A 26,730-nucleotide genomic window follows, 5' to 3' on the forward strand; every position below is an offset into this window, starting at 1 on the left:
AAAAATAACAAAGTATCACTTGGGTGCAAGTCTTGACGGTTCATTCAATAGCACCACAGCAGTTCAAAGAGGAAGCTCATCAACTCATGTTGATGTATAATAAACTTAACATTCTACAGTGTCATCAAGTACAAATAATAAAATTGCAAGAAATACTAGTGTCATAATTCAATTTAATCCAAAGAACAAAAAAGTGAAACATTTGCAGTAGACAAGAATGCTAAAGAAACTCAGCAGGTTAAGCAACATTCATAGAAATTAAAAAACATGCACCATTTCAAGCCTGAGCCCTACTTTAGAAGTGGTGAAGCTTGAAAAGGTGGGAAGGGAAATGGGAGAGGAACACAGGCAGATACAGATGAGAGGGGAAAGAAGTGATGGATTACAAAGGTATCTTTCTTTGTAAGCTATCACCCCTAAAGGGGAGAGGAAATAGAGGAAGGGAGACAGAGGGATGAAGGAGAGACGGACAAGGAGGTGGGGGGGCTGAGTTAATGTAAATTATAGAAGTTGATGTTAATGCTGTCTGATTGAAGATTGCAGAAGTAGAATACAAGGCATAGACAGACACGACATTGTGGCAATGGGGTGTGAAATTGAAGTGGTTGTTCACTGGGAGGTCCTTGCTTTTGTAGCAGACTGAGTGGTGGTGCTCAACAAAACAACCTTCCAATCTGTGTCCAGTTTCCCTGATATAGATAAAGCAGTCATCAGGAGCATTGAATGCTATAATGATACTGACAGGTTCACAATGTGTTGCTACACTTAGAAGGACTATTTGGGGCGTCAAACAGTGTATTTCTTGTTGTCGTAGCGATAGTTGCAAATGGGGTGATTGAGGGGAAGGGATGAGTAGACGAGGGAGTCATGAAGGTAGCAATTCCTATGGAAAGTGAAGGGGAAGATGTGTCTGGTAATGGGATCCTCTTATAGTGGTGGAAATGGCAGTGAATGATATGTTGAATGCAAAGGGTGGGTGGTAAGGATAAGAAGAACCCATCCTTGTTGGGTCAGGTGGTAGTGTGTGGGGGGGGGGTGGGGTGGAAGAGAGGGGTGGGAGGGGCCAGGGCAAGTGCAGGAAATAGAGGAGATGTGGGTGAGGGGTGTTAATGGCAGGACAGGGGAAGCCACATTTTCTGAAAGAGACCATCTCAGATGTCCTGGAATGAAAAGCATAATTCTGGGACCATATGCAGTGAAGACGGAGGAATTGAAAGAAAGGAATAGCAGACTGGATGGGATTCTGTCTCACTAGTCATCTCTCTTCCTCCATCTCCCCACTGCCTTCCCTTCCTTCTCCTATCAGAGAGCTATCTTTCTTTGTCCTCTCACTCATCACTTCTTTCTCTTCTGCCCTCACCAGGACCCTCTTACCTGTTATCCCATGTTCTCTCCCTTCCACTCCTTTCTCATCTTTTTTATTCAGACATGGGTCTAATTTTCTGCATTCTCTAAGAAAGGCACAAGCCCCAAATGTCAACTACCTTTTACTTTCTATGAATGCTGCTAGATCTGATGAGTTTCTCCAGCATTTCTATGTACTGCACTCAACCACAGCATCTGTAGATTTTCTGGCTTAAATATTTTGCATATGGTTTTAAAAAAAAACAAGAAAAACAAATGACTTGTTTCAATGTGGCCCAAGCAGATCATGGTAATACAATTTATTTCTTTTGTGGTTTAAGATACAAATGATGAGGATTTGCATATGTATAGCCAGTGCTAGTTTACACTACTAACCTCTTGTTCAGGCAAGTTCTCTGCAATTTCTGCTTCATCAACATCCTCACCACGTTCTCCCTTCTCTTTCTTAATCTTTTGAATTCTCTCACGCTTCACATTACCTGCACTTACTAATACACTCTTCAGAGCACGAAGGCCAAAATCATAGTGGCTCTGGGATGACAACTGCTCATCACAAAGCCTGGGAAAAAACAGTTTAAACAACTTGAATAAATTAAAAATGAAACAGTTAATCCTTGCCATAATCATACAGATTATACATTTTTTCACATACAAGACCATATTAAGTTTATTGTCATCTGACTGTACAGGTACAACCAGATAGTTTCTCCAGCCCACAGTGCCCAGACACCTAATACATTCCTCACAAAGCATATAATAATTACATGCATATAGAAAATAAATTATAAATATTCTGAAATATTTTATTTAGTTTCATTTATAAGAGATCCAAAGTTATAGGATATCGAAAACAGCCTGCAGAAAGAAGCAATTTCCCAAATGGCAATCTTTATTTTGATGCTCCTGTACCTTCTACCTAATGGTAGAAGGGTAAATCAACTCTCTGATGGATGGTTGGAATCCTCAATAATTCTTTGAATCCCTATTATGGAACCGTCAGACTTTGTAACAGCACCACCATTCAAATCATGGCTGACGTACCTCACAAATCAAGAATTCTGAGTCACACTCCCATACTCACATGTCTGTCCATGGCCTTTTGCACTATCCCACCCTGACCTCCCACAAATTGGAGGAACCCCTTATTTTCTATCTGGGCACTATACAGCCAGATGGCATTAACATTGACTTCTCTACTTTCTTCTAACCTGCTCCCTCTTTCCAGTGTTTCCAGTTCTCCTCCCTCCTCCCCTTGATTGCTGCTGTCCCCTCCCTCCCTCCCTCCCTTCTCCACCTATCATCTCCTGCTTTTCTACCCCTCTTTCCCCCCACCAACCATCCTTTTGTTCAGATACCTTGATGAAAGGCTCAAACCCAAAATGTCAGTTATATATTTTTACCTTTACTACATAAAGGACACTGTTTGACCAGCTGAGTTTCTCCAGTGTTTTCACATCTGCTTTAAATATACCCAATGACAGAGCCATATGTAGCAACAAATATCACAGCCCTCTGAAGAAACTTCATCTCTAAGGCTGTGGCCTCTTGTCCCACTCTCCCAGTACTGGAAACATCTTATCCACATCCACACTATCAAAACTTTTCAATATTTGAAATGCTTTGATCAGATCTCCTTCATTCTTCTAAACTCCAGTGAGTACAGGCCCAGAGCCCTCATCTGTTAACCCTTTCATCCCCACAATTGTTCTCTTATATTTCCTTTGGACCTCTCCAACAGTAGCACGTCCTTCTTTAGATTTGGGGCCCAAAACTAAACGTGATCCGATCAATACTTTGTAAAGCCTCAGCATTTTGTCTTTCTCTTCACGTCCTCTTGAAATGAATGCTAACATTGCATTTTCCTTGCTTACTACTGTCTCAACCTTACAGGAATCCTGCCCCAAGATTCCCAAGTCCCTTTGGACCTCAGCTTTCTGAATTCTCTCCCCATCTAGAAAGTAGTCTATGCCTTTAGTCCTTCTACCAAAGTGCATAACTATACACATCCTGATGCTGAATTCTATCTGCCACTTCTTTGTTCATTCTCTCAACCTACTTAATTCCCTCTGCAGATTCCCTATTTCTTCAACACTACCCGCCCTCCACTTATCTTCTGCAAATTTGACCACAGCACCATCAATTTCCTCATCTAAATAATTTACGTGCAGCCTGAAAAGTAGCAGAACCAACACCGACCCCTGCAGAACATCACAAGTGACCCATCAACTGCCAGGCAGAAAAGGCCACCTTATTCTCACTCTTTACCTTCTACTAGTCACCTAATCTTCTATTCATGCTAGTGCCTTTCCCAGAATAGCATGGGCTCCTCTGGTGATTAGCAGCTTCATGTGCAGCACCTGGTCAACAGTCTTCTGAAAATCCAAGTAAACAACATGCCTTGCTCATTACTTCCTCAAAAAATTCAAAATGTTTTGTCAAACAAGATCTCCCCTGAAGGAAAAGATGCTGACGTTTGCCTATTTAACCTTGTGCTTTCAAATATTCCAAAACCTCATCTTTAATAAAGAGAATCTTGCCAATCACTGAAATTAGGTTAACTGGCCTAGAATTTCCTGTCTTTTGCCTTTCTACCTTTTTAAAGGATTTTTCAATCCTCTGGAACCATTCCCAACTCTAGCTATTCCTGAAAGATTAATTACTACAGGTACACAATCCTTTATCCAGAACCCTTGGGGAACAGTGTGTTCCGAATTTCGGATTTTTCCGGATTTCGGAAAGCCAGATTTAAGCCCACCCGAATTGTACCACTTCCACCCCTTTCCAGTCACCCTGATGATGTCTCCCCCCCCAACCCCCCTAGCCCGCCTGACTCACGCTGCTGGTCTCCCCACCCCCCCCCACAACCTGCCTGACGTGCTGCCGGTCTCCCAGCTGCCCAGCTCACGCTGCCGGTTTCGCAGCCGCCTGACTCACACTTGCCCAACTCACGCTGCCGCCTCTCTCCCCACTTGCCAGATTTTGGAGCTTTCTGGATTTTAAATGTCCGGATAAAGGATTGTGTACCTGTACTAATGCATTCACAATCCCTTCAGCTACCTATTTCAGAACCCTGCGATGTACTCCGGTTCAGTGACTTATCTACGTTCAGCCCCCTTCAACTTCCCAAGTACTTGCTCCTTCACAATAGTGACTACATTCACTTCTGCGCTCAGGCTCTCTCAATTTTTGACACGTCACTGGTGTTTTCCATAATGAAGACTGAATGTAAAATACCTATTCAGTTCATCTGTTCTTTGTTCCCCATTACAACCTCTCCAAAAGGTCTGGTAGCCACTTATGCCTCTTTTTTAAAAATAAAATCAGAAAAAACTTTTGGTGTCTTTTTAAAATAAAATGTAATTGGCTAGCTGACTTTCATATTTCACTTTTTTTTGTCTTCTGTTGGTTTTTAAAAGCTATCTAATCCTTGGTCTCTGCAAATTTTTGCAATACTATATGCCCTCTCTTGCTTATATGCCATCTAAAGTTCCCTTGTCAGCAAAAGTTGCCTCACCTTCCCTTTAGAATGCTTCTTGTTTGAGATGAAACTGGCCTGCATCTTTAGAATTATTCCCAGAAATTCCTACCATTGTTTTTCCACTGCCTTCCCAGCTAGGGTCCCTTTTCAATTAACTTTGGCCAGTTCCTCTTATGCCTCAGTGGTTACTTTCTCTCAACTGTAATGCCAAAACATCCAATTTTAGTTTCTCTCTCTCTCAACGTGTAGAGTGAATTCTATCATGTTTTGATTACTACCCCAAATAGTGTTTTTTTTTTAAAAAAAACCTTAAAACTCCCTAATCAAATTAGGTTAATTGCACAGTACCAAATCCAGAATTGCCCTTTCCCTAGTGGCCTTGACCGCAAGTTGCTCTAAAAAGCCATCTTATCAGCATTCCACAAATTCCCCAGTCTTCCTGCATATTAAAGTATCCCATGATCACCTCAACACTACTATTTTTAAACGACTTCTCCAACTCCTGTTGTAAATTGCCATTTGGAAGACTGAATATTAACACTCAGTCTTTTAACCTTTGCAGCTTCTCAACTCTACCCAATTGGATTCTATATTCTCTGATCCTATGCCCCTTCTCACCGAGGATTTGATTTCATTTTTTTTTTAAATCAATAGATCCACCCCATCTCCTCTGCCCAGCTGCCTGACTTTTCAATAGGATGTCTATCTTTGGATGTTTAGATCCCAACTGTGATTCTCCTTTAGCCACATCATCTTATGCTCACAACCTGCTAATTTCTAACTGCTTATCTACCTTATACACTGCGTGCATTTCAATACAAGACCAGTCCTATATTCACCACCCTTACATTTGTTTCAGTGCTGCTCGAGTTAAAATTTTTAGAAAAGGATAAATTTTTAGTCCTATCTTTTATTCTGGAGACTTCAATAATCTTTCCTTCACTCTCCTTCCCTTCAACTTTACCCATACTTTTCCAATCTTTTGAAGCCACTTCCCTGCTATTAAATTCCTATCCACAGCCCTTGTACAATTTACCAAGACCCTGCTCCCAGCATGGTTCAGGTGGAACTCGGCCCATTTGAACAACTCCTTCCCCAATACCATACCAATGGATTGGAATAAATTCAAACCCACTTCTCCTAGACCAGTTTTTAAGACATACATTGAACTCCCTAATCTTTATCAACCCTGAACTAATTTGCATGTGCCTCAGATAGCAATCCAGATTATTACCTTTCTGGCTCTGCTGTTTAATTAAGTCCTTAGCTGCTCAAATTCCTTCATCAGATCTACCTATGTAATTGGTACCCACAAAGACCATAACCACAGAACAAATGGATCCTTCCCCTCCCACTCCAAATTCCTCTGCAGGTCACTGAGATCATGATCCAAGGCAGGCAACCCAGCCTTTAGGATTTTCAATCCTCGCAAGAGAATAATGTCTATTCATCTGGCTACATTATCCCTCTACATTTCTCTTTTCCCTCTTCAGTGGCTCTATTTACCATGATACCACAGTCAGATCACATCCCTCTGACTGCCCCACTTTCACCCATGCAAGGAGCAAGAATTTCCAATCTGTTGGATGATCTAAAGGGTTAGGGCTTCTCCAGAACTACCTCTTGGATCAATGTCAAAAGAAATGCCTCCCTAAAATAGCACCCCCCTCAAAAAAAACCACACATATCATAGTGAAGGTCCAAGTGAAAGAAGCTTACTTGAAGAATGGAACTATCTTGTTTGCGAGGATTTCAGCAGTACGGAATCCTTGCGAATACAACATGACTTGTGCAATGAGTTGACGATCTGGTTTTGTCATCGCTAAACTACGGAAAAGTTTTTTCAAGTTATCTGGTAGGTTGGAGCGACCAGCATAACCTGGATTCATAGTAATGAAAATAGCCATGTCTGCCCTGACTTTCACTTGCTTGTTCAGCAGCTCACAGGTGATAGTAGGAGAACCTGAAACATAACAATACAAGATGATCATGCAGCTCCTTTTCAGTCTATTCCACCATTTCCTGCATTCAAATGGTCTCCTCTTTAAAAGCCAAACTCTGCTTGGCAATCATCAATTCCAAGAACATAAAAGAGCAAGCCATGGGGCCTCTCAAGGTTGCTCTGCCATTAAAAATGCGATTTTTTAAAGAACTTAATGGATAGATACAACATGGTAACAGGCCCTTCTGGCCCACAAGCCTGCGTCACCCAAATACACTCGCGTGACCAATTACCTACATCTTTGTAATGTCTGCGGACACTGAGGCACCCAGAGGAAATCCATGCAGACGTGGGGAGAACATACCAACTCTCTTATACACAGTGCCTGATTCGAACCCAGTTTGCTGACCTGTAATAGCATTATATCATTATAACGATCGGCTCATAGAAGAGTAAAGTTAAGGATGTAGATCAGACAAATGGGAACCAATGGATGCAAAATATTTGGATTTTCATACTTGGGTTAGTTACTCCATGAGCTGAGTTCACTCTACTGACAATATATTAGCATACAAAGAGGAGTTGTGAATTAACTGAATGAGAGAAGAGCTTTTTAAGTGGAATGCCAAGAGATTGTCCTCAGTAACTTACAATCAATATTAATGATCAAGACAGAGGTATAATCTTTCCAGTTTAATGATATCCTTTCTAGCTAGGTGACCAGAACTGCATACTCCCAGTTTAGTCTCATCAATGTGTTATACATTTGTAATATGACATCCCAACTCTTGTACTCAATGCCCTGACTGATGAAGGCAAGAGTGCCAAATACCTTCTTCACCACCCAGTCTACCTGTTTCGCTACTTTCAGGAAACTATATACCTGTACCCTTTGTCTCTCACTGTTCCACAAAACTCTCCAGGGCTACTATTTACTGTGCAAGCCTGGTTTGCCTTACTAAAATACAACACCTCTCACAAGGCCAAGTGAAATTCCATCTGCCATTTTTTGGTCCACATTCCCAGTTGATCTTGAATTTTTTCTGCTTAGATTAACTTCTCCACTGTCCACTATACCAGCAATTTTGTTGACCTCTGAAAACTTACTAACACTTCTTGTCACTAACCACCACAACCCTGTCCTTCAGCCTGTGGAGGCATCCCTTTGCTTTAGCACTTTAATACTCTTATCAGTAATTCTACACTCCCTCTTTTGCTTATATATGGTTGGCACAGCAGTTGGCGTAACGCCGTTACAGCGTCAGCATTGAGGACAGGGGTTCAATTCCCATGTACATTCTCCTTGCGTTGGCATTGGGCAGCACAAACTCATGTGCCGAAATGGTCTGTAATTGTAGTGTATGTCTAAAGCGTAGCATGGTTTGCGTAACAGTTATCATAATGCCTTTACAGTGCTAGCAATTGGCATTGGGGTTCGAATCTTGCACTGTCTGTAAGGAGTTTGTGCTTGGGTTTTCCCTGGGGGCTCCAGTTTCCTCGCACCCTTCAAAAACGTTCCTGAGTGTAGGATAAATGGGTGTAAATTGGGCAGCATGGACTCACGGGCCAAAGTGGCCTGCTACCGTGCTGTGTGTCTAAATTTAAATTTAAAATTTCCTTAGAGCTTTGTATCCAGCAATAGTTAAAATCAAATGTACTCTTTTTGAGTTTTGAGCTCTGTCAATATTCATGTTATTTCCAAATAGTTGCACTGTAAAAATATTATGAAGTTTGAAAAAGGTTATTCTGAATAACAAAGTTAATTGGTGTACAACATTACATACTTCTGTCTCGGTTGGGATTAGAATGCTCACGAAGGGCTTCCTGTATGCACTGTATTTGCTGTGATACAGCAGACAGCATGCGTTCTTCCAGGCGATTGAATTCATCAAAACAACCCCAAGCTCCCACTTGGCAGAGACCCACAAATATACGACCCATGGCCTAATAATTAAAAGAATTCATTAGATTAAAAACAAAGAATCACCAACATACATAGAAAATGTAACAACTAATTTAGAGATTAGCTGGCCAATACAAAAAGGATAAGATTTAAGGTTTTATATTCTTAGCAAATGTAAAATTGGAGGGTTTAGCTTCCTCCCTTTTAAAATTTAATCTAAAATTGTTAAAACATATAAAAATTATGACAGCTAATGCAAGCAAAAAGTTCCACTGATGATGAATTATAACTAGATACTGCACCTGGAAATCAAATGTCTCGTCGCAGTTGAAGACTAAAACAAAGCGTCCAAGCTGGTGTCCAAGTGCTTTGACAGATTCGGTCTTACCAGTACCAGCTGGCCCTAATATGAATCAATGATTAGCATACAAAGCAATTAAAACAAAGTACAAAAACCATCAAGGCCACTTTTGCTACAAAGTGAAATACAACTTCTTTACCAGGTGATAGATCTAAACTTATTAGCTCATTTCCAATTGTACTATTTTGAATTACGCACTTTCTTATCTTAAATGTATTTGCTATGAGAACTCTGTGGCAAATGTCAGATGTGCGTGTGGCCAATATTTAATTGTGGCTTTCATTTGATCAATCATTTTTTCACTGACTTTTTTCCTCTCTGACACATTCCACCCTCCACAATCAGGTGAGAGCTGACAGCATGGTGATAGCGAGTTGATCGGCATAAACAGTGAATATTCAGTGCAAAAATTCTTATTTGCTGCAACCCGACATGTACTTATAAAGAAAAACTATAATAAAAAACAATTAAATTAAAATAGACTACAAAAACACAAGATGATATAAATATTCACAGAAATCCTAATGCAAGAAAAAAAGTGACTTGCAATAGTCCAGAAAGTCAATGATCAGTTCAAAAGTCTCGTAGCTGTTGGAAATAAACTTCTTGACTTGGAGGTGCTGGTTTTCAGGTTTCTGTACCTTCTACCAGAAAGTTGTAGTGAGAAGAGGTTGTGATCAAGGTATCCTTTATGATGTTAGCTGCCTTCTTAAGACAGCACCTCACATGTGTAGCTGGTTAGGTTGGGAGGCCAGAGCCTATGATGGACCTGGCTATGTTTATTATATACTGCAGCATTCTGCATTTTGGGCAGTTGAAATTGCCAAACCAAACTGTGATACAATCAGCCGGTACACTTTCCATAATGCATCTGTAGAAGTTTGATAAGAGTATCCAATGACACGATGCATCTTCTCAGACTCCTTAGGAAGTAGAAGCATTGGTGTGCTGTTGCTTTGATGTGCTGGCTCCAGGAAAGGTCTTTTGAAATAATGGACTCTCAGGAAGTTGAAGGCTCTGACTCTCACCACCTTGTTTGGTGCCGACAGGTGTGTGGTTCCTCAGCTTCTCCTTCCTAAAATCAACGATCCTTGATCTTGGTGACACTGAGAGAAATATTACTGTCCTGACACCACTTAACCAGGTTATTGATTTCCATCTTGTATTCTGACTCATCATTTCCGGTTATTCAGCCAAGCAGCAGGTGATATCATCAGTGAACTTGTAGACAGGGTTGGAGCTGAACTCTGCTACGCAGACATGGGTGTATGAAGAACGGAGTAGGAGACTAAACACACAGCCTTGTTTTTATGGTTAGTGTAGAGGATGTGACAGCAGCCAAACTGATTGGCAGAGAGATCACAGGATGTATGGAGCAAGTTGAGGCTTCAACTCCACTGGAATATAAAGAGCCTGCAACATCAGGGGGTTCAATGTTTCAGGTGTGATGTTATATCCAGGCAATATTTTATCTTGCGGCCAAAAGTCTTCAATGTATAGTTTCAAGGAGTAGCAGGGTATTAGATCTACTGGACACAATTTATCTTTCAACAAAAAAAAATCACTAAAAAAAAACCTAATCAACATCACATTTGTTTGTGCCAGCATGGAAGGCGTAAAGTGTAGCAGTGACAAATCGTGACTACATTTTACATGTTCATTACTAACTGCATGAATTCTTTGAAAGGCACTTATAATAGCAAATATCCAATATTACAAAAAATCAGATTAGGCATCTATGCTCGACTTTATGATGACCATTAATTACTAATAAAAGAGAAAGGTAATTTAATATTCTTCATATTCAGAAGTACCATATGCATTAACTCTTAAATCCATATTTTAACACCTACCAAATGGAGATCCTCCAAGTCGAGCTTCCAATGCTTGGGTCATGGTCAAGTAACAACGGTCAGTGAGAGGTGTCTGTACAAGTTTATCTTGCACACCAAGGTACTCAAAACCATAATTGAACTTGGCATTTGCCATCTGTATCGACAGCTGTTGTAACACATCAGTTTGCTTTGGATCGAAGTAAAACCTCATCTGACTGAGCCAATCAAAAGATTTAGGTTGGTCTACTTTGTTCTTGATCAGCATCCTGGTAACATCTCTCTGGTGAACTAATTCGGTGATCTATACAAGCAGAAAAACAAGTGATTACAGTAATAATGATGAAAACATTTTATCCAGGGCATGTGTTTGTGCTCATTATTGCTTCTTGGGTGTGATCAACACACTTGGGACCTTTCTGTTGATTTTCTTTTGCATGTTAAAATCAAATTTTATGAGTGGAATTTGAGTATTTTCTTATATGCTGTACTATTTTCTGATGAGATACCTGGCAGAATGATTAGATATTTACATGTTAACAGTAAGCTTTTGAAAAAATTTAATGCTAATTAATTTATTGTCATATGCAATGTACAATGCAACTATGCACTGAAATTTGTATCTATATGAAAAACCATATAAATTGTGAGAAAAATTAAGTGTATCAAGAACATGCATATCAGGTTTTTACAAAAATGCTCTCACTACCAGAATGCTTCACTCCTGGAACAGATTGTTTACTCACCAAATGCTCAAGTTTCCTTCTGCGAAGAGGTGGCTGCTCCATCAAAACAGAATCTGCTAATACAGTCAAAGTAGCTTCCACATTCACTAGGACTGGGGCAAGAGGAGATTGACCACCACTCGTGCCATTATTCAGTGCATTTTCCACATTTTCAGACCATGATATTTGAGCTGAAAGGACAACAAGCTGGGCCTACAAAAATTGATATAAAATTTATGAAAATCTAGTTTAAAATATTATTGGTATACAGATCACCATAATTTTAAACAAGCACGAAAGGTATTTTTTTCATTTTTTTTAAATTAAATATACAAAAAGGTTCATAATAAACCATGTCGTTTCACACCACCATACTTTACTACATCTTACATACCTGGTATTTGTCAATCCAGGAAATGTAATCTGCAGAATCAATTGAAGTGCCTTGACCAAAGATTCCAACTTCAGTGACTGATTCAGCGAGCAATTTGGCCAGAGTAACCCTCATTTCTTTCTCCACTAAAGTTAACCACTCATTTATTTTAGGATGCTCAATGATTGAAACAGCAGTCTTGAATAACACCTGCCAGCAAGAAAATCTGCTTTATCTCTGTTTTGAAAGACAATTAGATGTCCTATGATACTCAAAGTATTTAAAGAGCTTAACTAAATAATTGACACAACTTTTATCTAGAACATTTTAGTAAAAATAAATATACCTCTTCTCCTTCACGCGATGCAATTCCCAAGACAACTGTGGCATCTTCATTGAGAATGATACTAGAAACTCCAGCAAACATTTTTTTGAAATGCTTCTGCAACTTTGCTACATTCTTACTATTACCAATAATTTCCAGCAAGTCTTCATCACCAACAAAGTAGAATCTGCAAAATAAAATTTAAAAAATCAGCAAAACATATTAGCAAACATGAGAAAGCCACATCGACTTAAGGTATACTGTAGCTGAATTTCTGCATCTCCACATTCCTGTCTTCTCATATACCCTTTAATTCTTATAGTCCACAAGCATCTTTGAATTCTCTGCTCAACAATACTCCCCCAAAATGATATTTACTTATTCTAATGCCCAATACTGGCCTGTCCCAGGATAGCCCACATATTCTCAGGAACCTTTGTTGAATCCACATATTTTTTCAGAAAAGCTGTCAAAAACTATACAAGTGTGATCTCACCAGAGTCATCCATTAACTTCAATGAGCTTTCCTCAATCTCCATTCCCCTTTGACAAAGGTTAGTATATTAATTTACTTAACTATCTGCAAGTCATCTATGAGAGTCACTTTCACAGACCCATACAACACCAAAAACAACACCAAAAACTAACACATTTTTAATTTTTCACCTCTATATTTCCATCACCACCATGGTAGGCAATTCCATATCAGACTTCACCACCATCACCTTGTCAATCTGGTTTACATTCTTTTGCAGTCTTGATAATTTTAAGTCTGTTATAGATAATAAATAGAGGAGGTACCATGACCATTTCCTGCGTGACTTGACCAGTTACATCCTGCAAAGTTCACAAACTACACTAATACAGATCCAATTCCACAATCCATAATCTTCCATGCCACCTGCTTGAATGTCTCCTGAATATCCAAGTATATTGCACTCCTCGTTTTCTTCCCTGCTCTGCCAATAAATTCTCAAAATAGATTTGTTAAAAACTATGTCAGGCATCAAGCCAGAATAGTTTGATGATCATGATTATTGAACCGTTATTCTTTCTTCTTTGGCTTGGCTTCGCGGACAAAGATTTATGGAGGGGGTAAAAAGTCCACGTCAGCTGCAGGCTCGTTTGTGGCTGACAAGTCCGATGCGGGACAGGCAGACACGATTGCAGCGGTTGCAAGGGAAAATTGGTTGGTTGGGGTTGGGTGTTGGGTTTTTCCTCCTTTGCCTTTTGTCAGTGAGGTGGGCTCTGCGGTGAACCGTTATTAGAGACTTGCAAAATCCATTGTATTTCCATTGTTGGATGATAATGTACAGTGAAATTTCCATTGCAATTTTTTTCCCTATTGTTCATGTACAGTTCATTCAAATGTGTTCTAAAAAATATTTACCGAGGAAAGGATGATCGCTCTCTCTCCAAATATTCTCCCAAAGCCTTTTGTATCTTTCCCAGCAAATCTGCCAACCGTTCCAAAGACCGTTGCACACCTGGGATATTCAAAACATCCATGACGAGAGGAGATTTGGTCACTTTCTTCATGAGGGCTAGGAATTCCGTGCTGATGCTGTTTAAGAGTAAAAATAAGGACATGAAAATTAATTTAAGAATTACTAAGCATTTCATCAAAAAACAATGTAAATCTATTCACATACCTCTGGAATCTCTGAGTTTCCACAGGCAACAAATGCTTAATGTCAGCACTTCCTGTAAAAATGCCCTCAAGATAGACCCAGCGTCTCTGGACATCAATCCAAACATCAAAAAGTGCCATTATACGATTTAGTTTATCTTCCCAGCTCAAGGCATCCTCTTCAAAGACCTAAATACAAGGACACCAATTAGCCATTCAAACAGTAAATTGAGGTTACACGTAGATAATAAGTATGAGCAACATACATAGTTGGGAAAATCATCACCACTGAATCCTAAACATTTTGAATAAAGCCTACATTTTGTAACAGATGCATTAAAACAGATCTAAAATCTCACCGCATCAAAAAAAAGCACTACAATTACACACAAAAGATACCTTGTAGTTTGGCAATGCCTAATGTATGGTGAGCGAAAGCATGAAGGGATAAAAATTAAGATGCCAAATTATAAAAATATGAAAAAAGTTGGAAACTATCAATTGCAAAACACAGGAGAATTAAAGGCAATGTGAAGGATTTCAGCTCAACAAGAAAATGAGTAAGCTTTATGAAAAATCTTCCATGAATACTTGCCTTATAGTAGGGAGACAACTTCATTGCAGATACACTGTTTATGTGTTCTTTAACCCTGTTGAAAAGGTCATCCCAGCCACGGATCAATCTACACTTGTTTTGATAGTTCACCAAGTCCAACTCATAAGTGTTCCACACTTCCCTAATCTGAAAAATTTTAAATGATTGATTATAGTTCCATACTTCATACAATCTACCATAGCAAAAATTATACAATTTACCTCATCAATTATTGGATTCATGCTCCTGAACAAAAAGGCATTTGAGAATGCGTTCCATTTAGCTACTGCAATAATACTTTGGCTAAATGTATTAGGTTACCAAAAAGTTACAGGAAATTGGCTTTGTTTAACACAAGATCATCACATGGTAGGTTTTGATTCATTTAGATTCAGTATCAAATTCAAAATATTGAATGTCAAAGAGTGAAAAGGCTAGCGATCTGAAAAAGTGCACATTAAGTACCTGATATGAGATGCAAAAGTTACAGAATTCTGGCATTAAAGATATAATTAAAATCGGGCAGATTTTAACCCAGATTTCATCACACTTGGAAATAAAGTTCTAAAATACTTGCAAAATCATAATTCTGCTCCACCCCAAATTACATTTACTAACCTGTTTCAAAAACTCCTCCAAAGCCATCTCTCCCTGAGCCACAAGCAGAACATCTTTAACAATGGCTTCATTTTTCTGCAAATCCACATCCCATATCTGACCCAAGGTTAATTCAGAAACTACCCAATTAACATGGAGTCGTTTCATCAGTTGCTTCCAGTGACGGTCCTTCAAGGCCTCAGACTTTAGCTCAATCACCAACATGTTAATCTACAAGACAAACTAAATTATTATTTTTGTTTTGTCCCACAAAAAATGAATAATTTTTCTATTGTATTTGCATTTATAAAACATGCCTTCATGTAGCCCTTCAGAAGTCGCTGCACAAACTCATATGATGCATATTGACGCAGTCGAGCTGGAAAATTCTTCAATTGATTAAGCAGTCCATCCAAGTTTTGACGAAGCTGCATTATGTAATGGTATAAAAGTAAATTATGATGTATTGTCATTTAACAATCAAACACATTAATACTAAATGTCTACTATACCAATTTCAGACAGTCACAGAAATGCTCCACATCAACTGATTTCTCTCCAATTCTGTATTGTGTCTTACTGGTTGTACTATGTATAACGTGTCTACTAGTCTTGCTTGCAAAACAACCCCCATAAGTTTATCTTGGCACAGGTGCCTAACTTTTTATCCAGAATTCTGAAAACCAGCAACCTTCAAAAGCCAGCACTTTTTTGATAGATGACATCTGCTCATCAAAGATGGAGTATGGCACCAAACATGGCCTGGCACGACCCTCACTCAACTCCCATGTATCCCATTGTGTTCCGCGTCAAAAATTTGTGGTATCGGGGGAGGAGTCACGTGATGGAGTAGTGGCCGGACGGTGAACTCCAGCCCTCTCCAGAAAAGTCGGGAAAAACAAGAGAAAACACAAAGGCACAGAAATAAAAGTTACAGAAAAGTGAGTATAAAGGTGGAAAGAAGATGGCGACAAAAAAAGAAAAGTCGAAAGCAACGGTAAGAAGAGAGGAAGAGAAGACAAAGGAGGAAAAAGGTGAAGGCCTTACCTGTCCGAAGAGGCCCGCTGCGGAGAGAGAAACCCGCTCCCTCAGGTCGGTAAATAATGGACTACAAAAATGGCTCGCTGAGCCGAGTAAAAGTGTGCAACCGCGCATGCGCGAGGAATCGCGCATGCGCGATGCGAATGAAAAAAAACACACCGACGGGAGGGGGGACCAGCTGGGGAGTCGATCTCCACAGCCGGCAACGACAGCTGCAGAACACCTGCAGCAAGAAGAGACCACAGAAGACAATAGAAACAAGATAGAAGAGGAGGAAAGGGCACCAAAGAAACAACAGATGGTCAACCCAGAGGAAGAAGAAGAGGAAGAGTATGGTGAAATAGAAGAAGAAAAGAGAGGCAAGGTAAAGGATATACTTGCTCTTATTAGAGGATACATGGAATCATTTAAAGAATGGCAAACACAGGAATTTAAGGATTTAAGAAAAAGAATAAACAACACAGAGGAGAAAATAATTAAAATGGAGATGACCTTAACAGAAATGGGAAAAAAAATGGACAAGATGGAAGAGCGGGCAGTAGCAGCAGAAATGGAGGTAGAAGACTTAAAAAAGAAATTGGAGAAATCTAATAAAAAAACTAAAGAGACACAAGAACTACTAGCTCAAAAAATAGATACAATGGAAAACCATAACAGAAGAAATAACATAAAGATAGTGGGCCTTAAGGAAGATGAAGAAGGCAAGAATATGAGGGAGTTTATAAAAGAGTGGATCCCTAAGACCCTAGGATGTCCAGAACTACAGCATGAAATGGAAATAGAAAGGGCACATAGAGTATTGGCCTCTAAACCACAACCACAACAAAAACCAAGATCTATTGTAGTAAAATTCCTAAGATATACTACAAGAGAAAAGGTACTGGAGAAGACAATGGAAAAAGTAAGAGAGGGCAACAAACCACTGGAGTATAAAGGGCAAAAAATCTTCATTTATCCAGATATAAGTTTTGAACTCCTAAAGAAGAGAAAAGAGTTCAATACAGCAAAGGCGATTTTATGGAAGAAAGGGTATAAATTTATACTAAAGCATCCAGCGGTATTGAAAATATTTATTCCAGGACAACAAAACAGACTATTCGCGGATCCAGAAGAAGCACGAAAATTTGCAGAACAATTACAAAAATAGACTGAGGGAGGAAGACGGGTAATGAGAGTTAAAATGATCACGACTGATATGTATGTGGGTAAAGACAAAAATAGACTGAGGGATGAAGACGGGTAATGAGAGTAAAAATGATCACGATTGATATGTATGCAGGTAAAGAGGTATAAGAGTGAATAGAGACAATGAGCATACATGAATGTATCTGTACTTAGAGGAAAATATGGATAGTATAGACAAGAATTAATAAGGGAAGGTAATGGAATAGAGAGAATAAGGAGGGAATTAAAAGAGGGACCTTTGTGACATATGAAAAGTGAAATCTTTTCTGGGGGAGGCGGGGTGGGGGGAAATAGCGGTCACTGCAAAATCAGTTGACGCTTGCGAGTGGATTCGCAAATCCAAATGGAGAGGGGAGATGTGGTTGTCCGACAAGGGATAAAGGACAACTCAGGAGGTGAAGGGGAGATTGGGGATAAATAAGATAGAAATAGGAGAATAAGGAAAATGTTAGATGTTGTAGGAATGTTGTCTTATAAAGAGTTGAAAATAAGAAAACAGAAATGGAAAAGGAGGAAAGGTAATGATGGAAAAACGGAAAGAGAAGATAAACAAAATATAAAAGGGCTACGCTGAACTATATGTCTTTAAATATTAATGGAATACATAACCAAATTAAAAGGAAGAAACTACCAAATTTAAATGAATAAATGTATTCCATTAGAAAAAATAACATATTGGTTAAGAAATAACATTGAAATATTCGAACAAGTATAGGAGCCTTACATTAAATACAATAGCGAAAACCTACCGGGGACAAACATTACCTAAGTTGATGGAAGGAGAAGGAAAGAAAAGAATGGACTCAGTAGAATTTCTGGTGTAATTTTGTTGAATGACAACATTGTCTGACTGGCTTAATGCAACCTAGATTGTATACCTAAAATGGATGAGAGGGGGGGGTGGGGGGTGGTTTGGGAGGAAAGGGGGGGGGGGGAGAAAAAGTCACTGTATATGTGTGAAAAGAAATAGTGTATATCATGGCTAATGTGATTTATGGTGTGAAAAATAAAAAAATTTAAAAAAAAAAAAAAAAAAAAAAAAAATTTGTGGTATCATCACCTAATAAGTGGCCCTTCCTGGCACACGCCGTCACTAATTAGTGTAATGATCACTTTATAAGAGCAACTCCCTGTCGGGCATCACCGCTGAATAGCACAATTGTTATTTTATAAGAGCCCCTTCCTGTCGAGTGTCATCGCCACCTCCCTCCCAGTTGACATTACCAGTCAGAAGCTTCTGTGAAGCCAATGAACGTGGCAAAGGGAGCTGCAGAGTCTCCTGTGGATAGCAGTGAGATTCAAAAAGAGGAAGCGTCTTTATTGATTGCGCAGAAGATGGAGTTATCAGAAGCTTGATAGTGGCGCATTTGTGCGTCATCTAATGGAAGATTATTGTGTGGAATCGTCCATCATATGTAATTTTAGGAAAAAGAAAGAACGGTTGTTGGAAGTTTTACAGTGAGAGTGATAAACATAGACTGATGAATAAAAGGAAAATTTTGTACAGGGCAAAAAATGTAGATATTGACCGAGTGCTTTTTGAGTGGGTGTGACCACGAAGAAGTGAACGCATGCCACTGGCTGGTCTGTTTGTAATGAAACAACCTCAAAAAATCCACAAAGAACTGAATCTTGAGGGTGAGTGTGAATATTCACATGGTTGGCTGCAAAAAAATTACGAAGCATCATGGTATCTTAAAATCTGTGGTGAAAAAGCTTCTGCAGATTACAATGCAGTTGAACGTTACATAGATGAGTTTGCCGGAATGATACATGATCAAAACCTTAGCCCAAGAAAATTTAAAATGCAGATGAGACAGCTCTCTACTGGCATTACCTTCCAAGAAAGACAAACAACCACAAATGAAAGAGCACCATCAGGTTCCAAGTACGCTAAGGACAGGGTGACTGTCCTTGGGTGTGAAAACTTTGCAGGCACACACAGGTTAAAGTTAGCAGTGTTTGGAAGAAGCTGCGTTAAACATGTAACAAGGTTAACTGTGCATTATTATGCCAATAGAAAAGCATGGGTAACACGAGAATTTTTTACTGATTGTTTCATAATCACTTCGTACTCGCTGCATTGTACAGAGGCTGGCCTGGAAGAAAAGTGAAACATTTTATTGCTTCTAGACAACTGCTCCGCACATCCCCCTGCTGAAGTTCTTGTGAGAAATAGTGTGTTCGGCATTTACCTTCCCCTTAATGTTATATCGTTAATACAGCCTTGCGACCATGGAATTTTACGCTCAATGAAGAGCAACTAGAAGGACATTTTTCCTGAACTGCACGCTTGATGCAGTCAACAGAGGCATTTGTATTAAGACTTATTGAAAACTTGCATTCTAAAGGATGCAATTTATGCACTTGTTAATACTTGGAGAAATGTAACTGAAGCAACATTAAAACATACTCAGCATAGACTTTGGCCGTCAACAATGTTCGATGAAAATGAGCCTACAGGTGAAGACTTTGAAAGTTTTCATGTCAGTAACAAGAGGAGGATGATCGCTAACCTCATTGCCTACGCCAAAACTGTTGCAGCAGAAAATGTAAACACATTAGAGGCAGCTGACATCGAAGTAGTGCCTGACATTGACAATGATGCACCCATTGTGCATTCCTTGAGTGATGGGGAAATTGCTGAAATGGTGTTACATACCGATAAGCAGGAGGAGAGTAGTGATGAGGACAGAGTCATTGTGCACACAGATGAAAAAATGCTCATTGATGATATGGTTAAAATGTGCAATCAGTTAATTGGTGGAAACGGAACAACATTCATTTATCAGTGAGCATGTTTATTCAATTAAAGAGAGACTGCTTAGAGAGAAACCTCTTAATTAAGCAGACGACACTGGAAGAAATCTTTAAAGAGTTCATTCTAACATGAATGATGTTTGAGCTGTAATGTGCGTTTACTGCATTTGCACTGCTTGAGATGTCTGCAATGTCTGTGCCAGTTTTATTTTGGAGTTTCACTTTAAAATTTAAAAACATGCTAGTGATATTATGATCTTTATTTATCTAAATCCATTTAACTCCCTGCATCCTCTGTTTTGTGCAATTTTCAAACATTGCATTTGCTTAAAGGGACCACTATTTTAAAATTATTCCAAAATCTGGAAGATTCATAACAACAGATTTTCCACAGGATCTGGAGTTGTAACTTCTAGGGAGACATTGGGGAAGTACAGTTTAGACTGTCCAAATACTAAATTCAGTTTGTAAAGGTCACCATGTCACTAGCCAAGAAGTGTATAGCAGTTTACGTGGAAGAACGACTCCCAGCTGAATATTGCATGATAGAATATGGAAATACAAAGTTGCATTCCCCTGGAAAAAAAAATCACCCACAATTTACAGGGATAGGACACATTCATTGAAGTATGGCAACTGTATCTGAGACACACAGGTGCACAGATATAATTCACGCCCCCTCCCCCAATTAAGAGAAAAGAAACAATCTGTCCCAGCAAGTAAAGGATTAAGAGTATGAAATGGGAAGTGCAGCGCAGAAAACATGCATTTTTGCCCCAACTTATTTTTATTTAATATCCAAGGTCCTCTAGCTGCACGGAGGATCATTGTCTTTGTTGGTATTTAGGTGTTTTTTCTATTTTGGTACTTGCATAATTTAAAAGATAGGGAGGGGAAGGTGTAAGGAGGGGGAAAATAAGGACTCTGTAAATCATATTACTTGGAAAGAGAATGTAATATTTTGTTTATTGGATTTGCCTGAGTCTTTGGAAAATCAAAAATATTTTTTTAAAAATTCCAAACAATAGCCAATGTCCAGTCCCGACAATTCCGGATAAAAGGCTAGGCACCTGTACATGCGACAATAAAGTGGAACTTGAAAGATCAACAAATAGAAGATTATGTTCTTTACAAGCTCCTGAAGTTGCACTGGAAAACTGTTCCAAAGAAAAACTGCCTAACACTTAGGTCAAAGAGGTGGTATACCTGATACCTAGCTAGAAATATTCAAAATAGCAGCTGAAATCATCAGGCTTATGATGCTGAGATTAGATTAAAGGGACAAAGTGTGAAAATGAGATGCACTTAGAGGTAGCAAGGACTTGATGGCCAAATTACCCTCTCCCAGTTCCAATAAAATTAACATTCAACAAGTTAGAATGAGTTATCTTCATAATTGGAACTTCACTATCCTACGTCTCTCAGCACCAAAGCTTCTATAGTATTAGCACATTTCTCTCGGATGCCGGATAGGTGAATTATCCAGTTGCTTGAGAATGTGTGTTGACAGACTTACAGCGAGGCTTGCTAATATTAAATTTTCGTACTTTTTACCTATTTATTTTCCACGGTTTTTTTGATGGTTCTTGAATTTCAGATAACAGGGGTTTTACAGTTGAATGATCTAAATTGCTGCAATGGGCATTCCAAGTTTTGTTAGCAGTCTAATAATTTCAAAAGCATTACTAGTTTGACTCAGTCAACTGTGAGAATATGAGCCTGACATTCCGAAAGATAAAATGGGATTTTAAGTGCACACCTTGCTTATGTGAATTCAGTGTCCCATGCTAATATACTGGGAAATACTGAGCGGGATTTAAATGTTTTCAATTAATTAACATCTGCATTTCATTAAGGATTGTTTCATTAAGTAGTTTTTATAATATATTTTTTTTCCTGTTGTTGCAGAGTTCTGTGTTGTGTATTGGTCAATGTGTTGTGTGGTTTTATGTTAAAAAGTGAGTTTGCCTTAGACAGCCATGGTGAAGTTGGACTGCTGAGAGAGTGGGAGACGAACTGAGCATGTGCAGAAAATGATCTAAAAATTTCTGGACTTGGACAATAAACCACCACTGGGTGGTGCTGTGGAGTGGAAGAAGGCCCAGAGAGCATGAGTCATGGTCTGGAGGACAGTTTAGAATGATGGGATTTCAAAAAGGATGAACATTATTGCAAAGGCAGCCAGAAGGATCCGGACCAAGCCAGTTGTTCCTCTCTCTGCAAGCAACACAAGACAACTTCAAATTTTGTGCTCTCTCTCTCTCTCAAAGATCTTTTGGCTTCAGTTTACTAAACAAACCGAATTTTGTTTATGATCTTTGCTTCAGTTGAGATCAAAGTTTTGTGAGTCTTGTATGTTTTGTATCTAAGTTTATCTGTGGGATGGTTGGAAGTGTAGCTTAGACTTTGATTATGTATGTTATATTTAGGCTGGAGAATTTATTAGTTTTACACTGTTATAGAAATTTGCTTAGTAACCAGTGGGCATCGTTATAAAAGCAGTGGGGGGGCGGGGGGGGAAATTTGAATTCAAGTTTGAAGGTGAATTTTTTTGTTAAGTAATTGTTCATCTTTACCCTTTTGTGATATGCCTTCTTTGTGGTTGCTGGTTTGATCTTGTAACACTATTAAAAAAGTAAACTTCAATTTAGCGAATATAAAGGTACTACTGTCGTATACCTTGCGTGGCTGTACTGAAACCCATGGTTGTTCTTTCAACTGATCAATTTGCTCCCAGACTTTGGAAAGTTCAGACCAAACACCTTTGAGATCCTGTAGCTCTTCTAATGCAACCTAATAAAAAAGGAGACAATAATTAGCAGGTCACCTGCTAAGGAATAGAAGATGTTATAAACATGGACATGCATTCTGAGTTGAGCAATAACATTTCACATGCACAGACTACATTAGTTTTCATTTAGAACTGACATTAAGGTTGCATTCAATTTTGCAGTGCATCACACCCCATTCTTGAACACCTAAAAGCACAAATTTATGCATCGATACAGCCAACATCAGCCTCACATTTGATACATTGAAATAAGACATCTAGTTACATCCGAATTTTTGCAGGCAAACTCTAACATTTTGGCTTGTGCTACTCCCATAAAATAAGTTTTTAAAAAATCTTCCAATTTTGAGCAATGAGTTGCTAGATATGCATCAGAGATGTTACAATACAGACCTGCACCCGTTCTTCACTGCCACTGAGTAATCCTGTGTCTGTTAGCTCCAAAGCTTCTTTAGCTTTAGCACATTTCTCTCGATCATCTTTTAGACGCCCAAACTTGCCTTCATAGATAGTAAGCGCTTGAAGGGCATCTTCTGGACGAAGACTCCCCTATAATTAAATAGCAATTTCACTTTAGAGTTCATTGTTACATACAATCAAGTTATGTCTACTATCATGCAAGCTTTGATTCTCACTATAAATTACCAGACAAGATATTGGGATTAAAAAAGTAATATTTAGTTCCGTTACTAACCAAATGACATCATCACAGGGACTTCTAAAAGAACTAAGCTACAACTGTAGAAATAATACAATGGTCATTCCATCTAAATAGGAATTTAGCAGCTACAATTTTTATAAAGAACACAGCACTACAGATTTCTAATAATAGGTTTGAAATATTATGACCCATTACTTACAGCCACAGGCTTTGTTTTCTCCCATTCACCCAACAGATCTGTAGTGCGGCTTTCCACAGCACGGTCCTCCTGAACTATTTTCATCTGTAAATTAGCCACCTGTTGCTGAATAGCGCTGTCCTTCCTACGCATTATGTCATTAAAGGCACCCCATTCTCCTTCAATATTATCAATGTACAGCCAAGATGGAGGAAATTGAAACCGCTGTTTTTCCAGTAAACGTTGGCCATTGCGATAAAGCTACAGATAAAAGACAAATTCATAAAAACTTAAATGTTATTATAGTTCACCTGCAATCCAATTGTCTAAGTGCAACCCGACAAAACAGAATGGAAACACAAGTAACACTTTCAAGAAGTTTTAATAGTCCATTTTATGAAACAGAAACAATGGACTTGGAGGTTTTAATATAGCTCAAGGCACTGGATTTAAAAATGCAAAATTACCTTGTGGCAACAAAATAAAAAAAGAGTTCCACATTTGAACGACAAATGAGATACATTTGCACTCCCAAGCAGCTTTCTCCAGGGACGTGCAAGCCTCATACATGATTCAGTGTCATCAACCTCCATCTTGCAATTGACCCCAGTCACAAAAATCAGCAAATCCTGATCTGCATTTACAAGCTACTCCTTGTGGCAAAAAAATTCTGGACTGTGGCTTGGACTTGTAAGTTCACCTCACTCATTGCAGCTGGAGAGATTCAATTTAAATTTAGATGTATAGTACAGTAATGGACCCTTCCAGTCCACAAGCCCATGTCCCAAATACACCAATGAACCTACACCTCTATATGTTTTAAATGATGGGTGGAAACAGGAGTGCCTGGAGGAAACCAATGCAGACACAGGGAGAATGTACAAGCTCCTGACAGACAGCACCAGATTTGAACCCAGGTTAGCATCATGCTAACTGATACACCAACCATGTCGCTAACTACCTTTAGGATAAAAATCTAGAATTTGCAATAGTAGCTTTGAAACCAGAGGATTGCTGTGAAAATTTATGGGGTGCACCAGCATCTTTTAGGAAAGAAAACCTGCCATCCTCATTTGGTCTTGCCATGCAGGACTCCATTCTGGGTCTAACAAGCTACTAAGTATTTTCACATAGTAGGCAAATTAAAGGATTTGGGGAAAAGGCAGGTAGGTGGAGGTCAGCCTATCATCAGGTGAACCACGACCTCGTTGAATAGCGGAGCAGGATCAACCTGCTGGATGGCCTACTTCTGCACCTATTTCTTATGAAGACATGGGGCAAAATTAAGGATGGGCCAAAAATATACTGGTCTGGCTAGCAAGATGTGCACACATACACTAAAAATGAAAAATATTGTTGGCAATCTTTCAGTTCCATCTCTAATGTTCTACTTGTCTTGCGAAGACATAGCAACAAATACTTTAATTGTTTTATATTAGGTAGAGGCATATTTTCCAAATATTCCTGGAGAAAATTATTCCCTTCACACATATTGTACACAGGTAGTGAAGAGTAATGTCCACTGCTCTTTCTCAGCCTCAAGCTCATTGATCTGATTATTATTTATTGGCCTTTACCACAAAGAATGACTTATAACCACTTCCACAATCAGTATTGCTGTTCTTCACCCTAAAACTGAGATAGGCAGCATGACCTCTCATCATAATGAAAGAATATGACATGAATGGTTCTCACAACCTTCAGTGCCTTCACTTTATCATTCACCTTCTAATTCCTTTAACTAACCGGATTCATTGCCTTGTTGCCATAGAAATTACCAACCGCAATAGTTACTTCCTCTTTTGCTAGGAATGTCAAGCTTCCACCTCTGATCTATAATGTTCATCTTGCATGAATGTAGCAAAATATGCTTTACAGAATTAACAAAATCTGATACCATCTCTGCTAAAACAAGGCTGATGGAAGCTGTAGATCACACATGTCAAACTCAGGCCCCCAGGCCAAATTATAATTATTTTGGCCCACAAGATCATATCAAATATGTATTAGAGCTGGCCCACTGGCTGCCGCGCCAGTATAGCATATGCACAGCTAATACTACAAATCCCAGAATGCTTTGCAAATGCGTTGGTGCCGGCCCGTCAGCCCACTAATCGCCCCCACCTCCTCTCTTTACTGTCATTAGCATCTGCGACCTGTCACCCAACTCACATGTAATAAACCCCTTACGAAAAATGGCCAAACGAAAGACAGAAAACAGGACCTTTCAACACAGGTGGGAGGCAAACTCTGACCCCAGAGTTTGATGAACTTGCATCTAAGAAGAAATACCAAGTATCTGGTTTAGACCCAGGTGCATCAGAGTAAATCACAGTGGAGCAAGCTAAGCTTGGATTAATATTTTCTTTGGTTAACTTTGGACTGTTCATAGTTGAAAGATTGGATTTTTATTGAAGCAAGTTGTTATTTTTTGACTTGTTGGCGTGTGGAAAAAAAATACATTTAAAAGGAGCTTAAAGGCTATAGAGAAATATTATTTATTGAATATTTTATTTCTCATTTGTTAATGCTTCTTTTGGAAAGAATTTAACCAAAACTATTAGTAAACATTTATTTTAATAAGAAAAAGTTTAACATTACATATGTTGAAAGAAGAGAAAACATGCAGATGTTGTTGAAAATTTTCAATAAATATTTAGTTCGGCCCACGACTTAGTCCAAGTTTTCAATTTTGGCCCTCTGTGAATTTGAGTTTGACACCCTTGCTGTAGATAAAGGAGGAGGTAAAACAAATTACATTTAGGAATTCAAGTTTTGCTGGACCAAGGGCCATGGTAGTTCAGTAAGCACAGGAGTGTTAAGTGAACAACACCAATCTTAGCTGGGGCACGGATAGGAATTTCAGATAATGTAAAGTTGATACAAGATTGAATACTGGAAAACTATGATGGTTGCAAATCATTATGAATGAGGTAGCGTCAAGGAATGCCACAGAGATCAGACTGTGTAGCTTTGATGATGGGAATG

At 39.0% G+C, this 26,730-nt stretch overlaps 1 protein-coding gene across 4 annotated transcripts in view; it reads right to left on the reverse strand.

Annotated features, from left to right (window-relative positions):
- The window catches only part of dync1h1 (dynein, cytoplasmic 1, heavy chain 1), a 114,260-nt gene that overhangs the window by 65,157 nt on the left and 22,373 nt on the right, over nucleotides 1-26,730 (reverse strand). For all 4 annotated transcript variants that reach the window (XM_069916423.1, XM_069916420.1, XM_069916422.1 and 1 more), the window contains exons 16-31: nucleotides 23,764-24,003; nucleotides 23,297-23,452; nucleotides 22,792-22,905; nucleotides 15,444-15,554; nucleotides 15,148-15,357; nucleotides 14,530-14,676; nucleotides 13,957-14,123; nucleotides 13,695-13,868; nucleotides 12,326-12,491; nucleotides 12,001-12,189; nucleotides 11,628-11,819; nucleotides 10,903-11,185; nucleotides 8,991-9,091; nucleotides 8,570-8,729; nucleotides 6,563-6,806; nucleotides 1,741-1,924 (exon numbers count right to left, since the gene is read on the reverse strand). In XM_069916423.1, coding sequence (XP_069772524.1) covers nucleotides 1,741-1,924; nucleotides 6,563-6,806; nucleotides 8,570-8,729; nucleotides 8,991-9,091; nucleotides 10,903-11,185; nucleotides 11,628-11,819; nucleotides 12,001-12,189; nucleotides 12,326-12,491; nucleotides 13,695-13,868; nucleotides 13,957-14,123; nucleotides 14,530-14,676; nucleotides 15,148-15,357; nucleotides 15,444-15,554; nucleotides 22,792-22,905; nucleotides 23,297-23,452; nucleotides 23,764-24,003 — 2,838 coding nt within the window. The remainder of the gene's footprint in view (nucleotides 1-1,740; nucleotides 1,925-6,562; nucleotides 6,807-8,569; nucleotides 8,730-8,990; nucleotides 9,092-10,902; nucleotides 11,186-11,627; nucleotides 11,820-12,000; nucleotides 12,190-12,325; nucleotides 12,492-13,694; nucleotides 13,869-13,956; nucleotides 14,124-14,529; nucleotides 14,677-15,147; nucleotides 15,358-15,443; nucleotides 15,555-22,791; nucleotides 22,906-23,296; nucleotides 23,453-23,763; nucleotides 24,004-26,730) is intronic.

The sequence above is a fragment of the Narcine bancroftii genome, chromosome 2, assembly GCF_036971445.1.
Source record: "Narcine bancroftii isolate sNarBan1 chromosome 2, sNarBan1.hap1, whole genome shotgun sequence".
NCBI lineage: Eukaryota > Metazoa > Chordata > Chondrichthyes > Torpediniformes > Narcinidae > Narcine > Narcine bancroftii.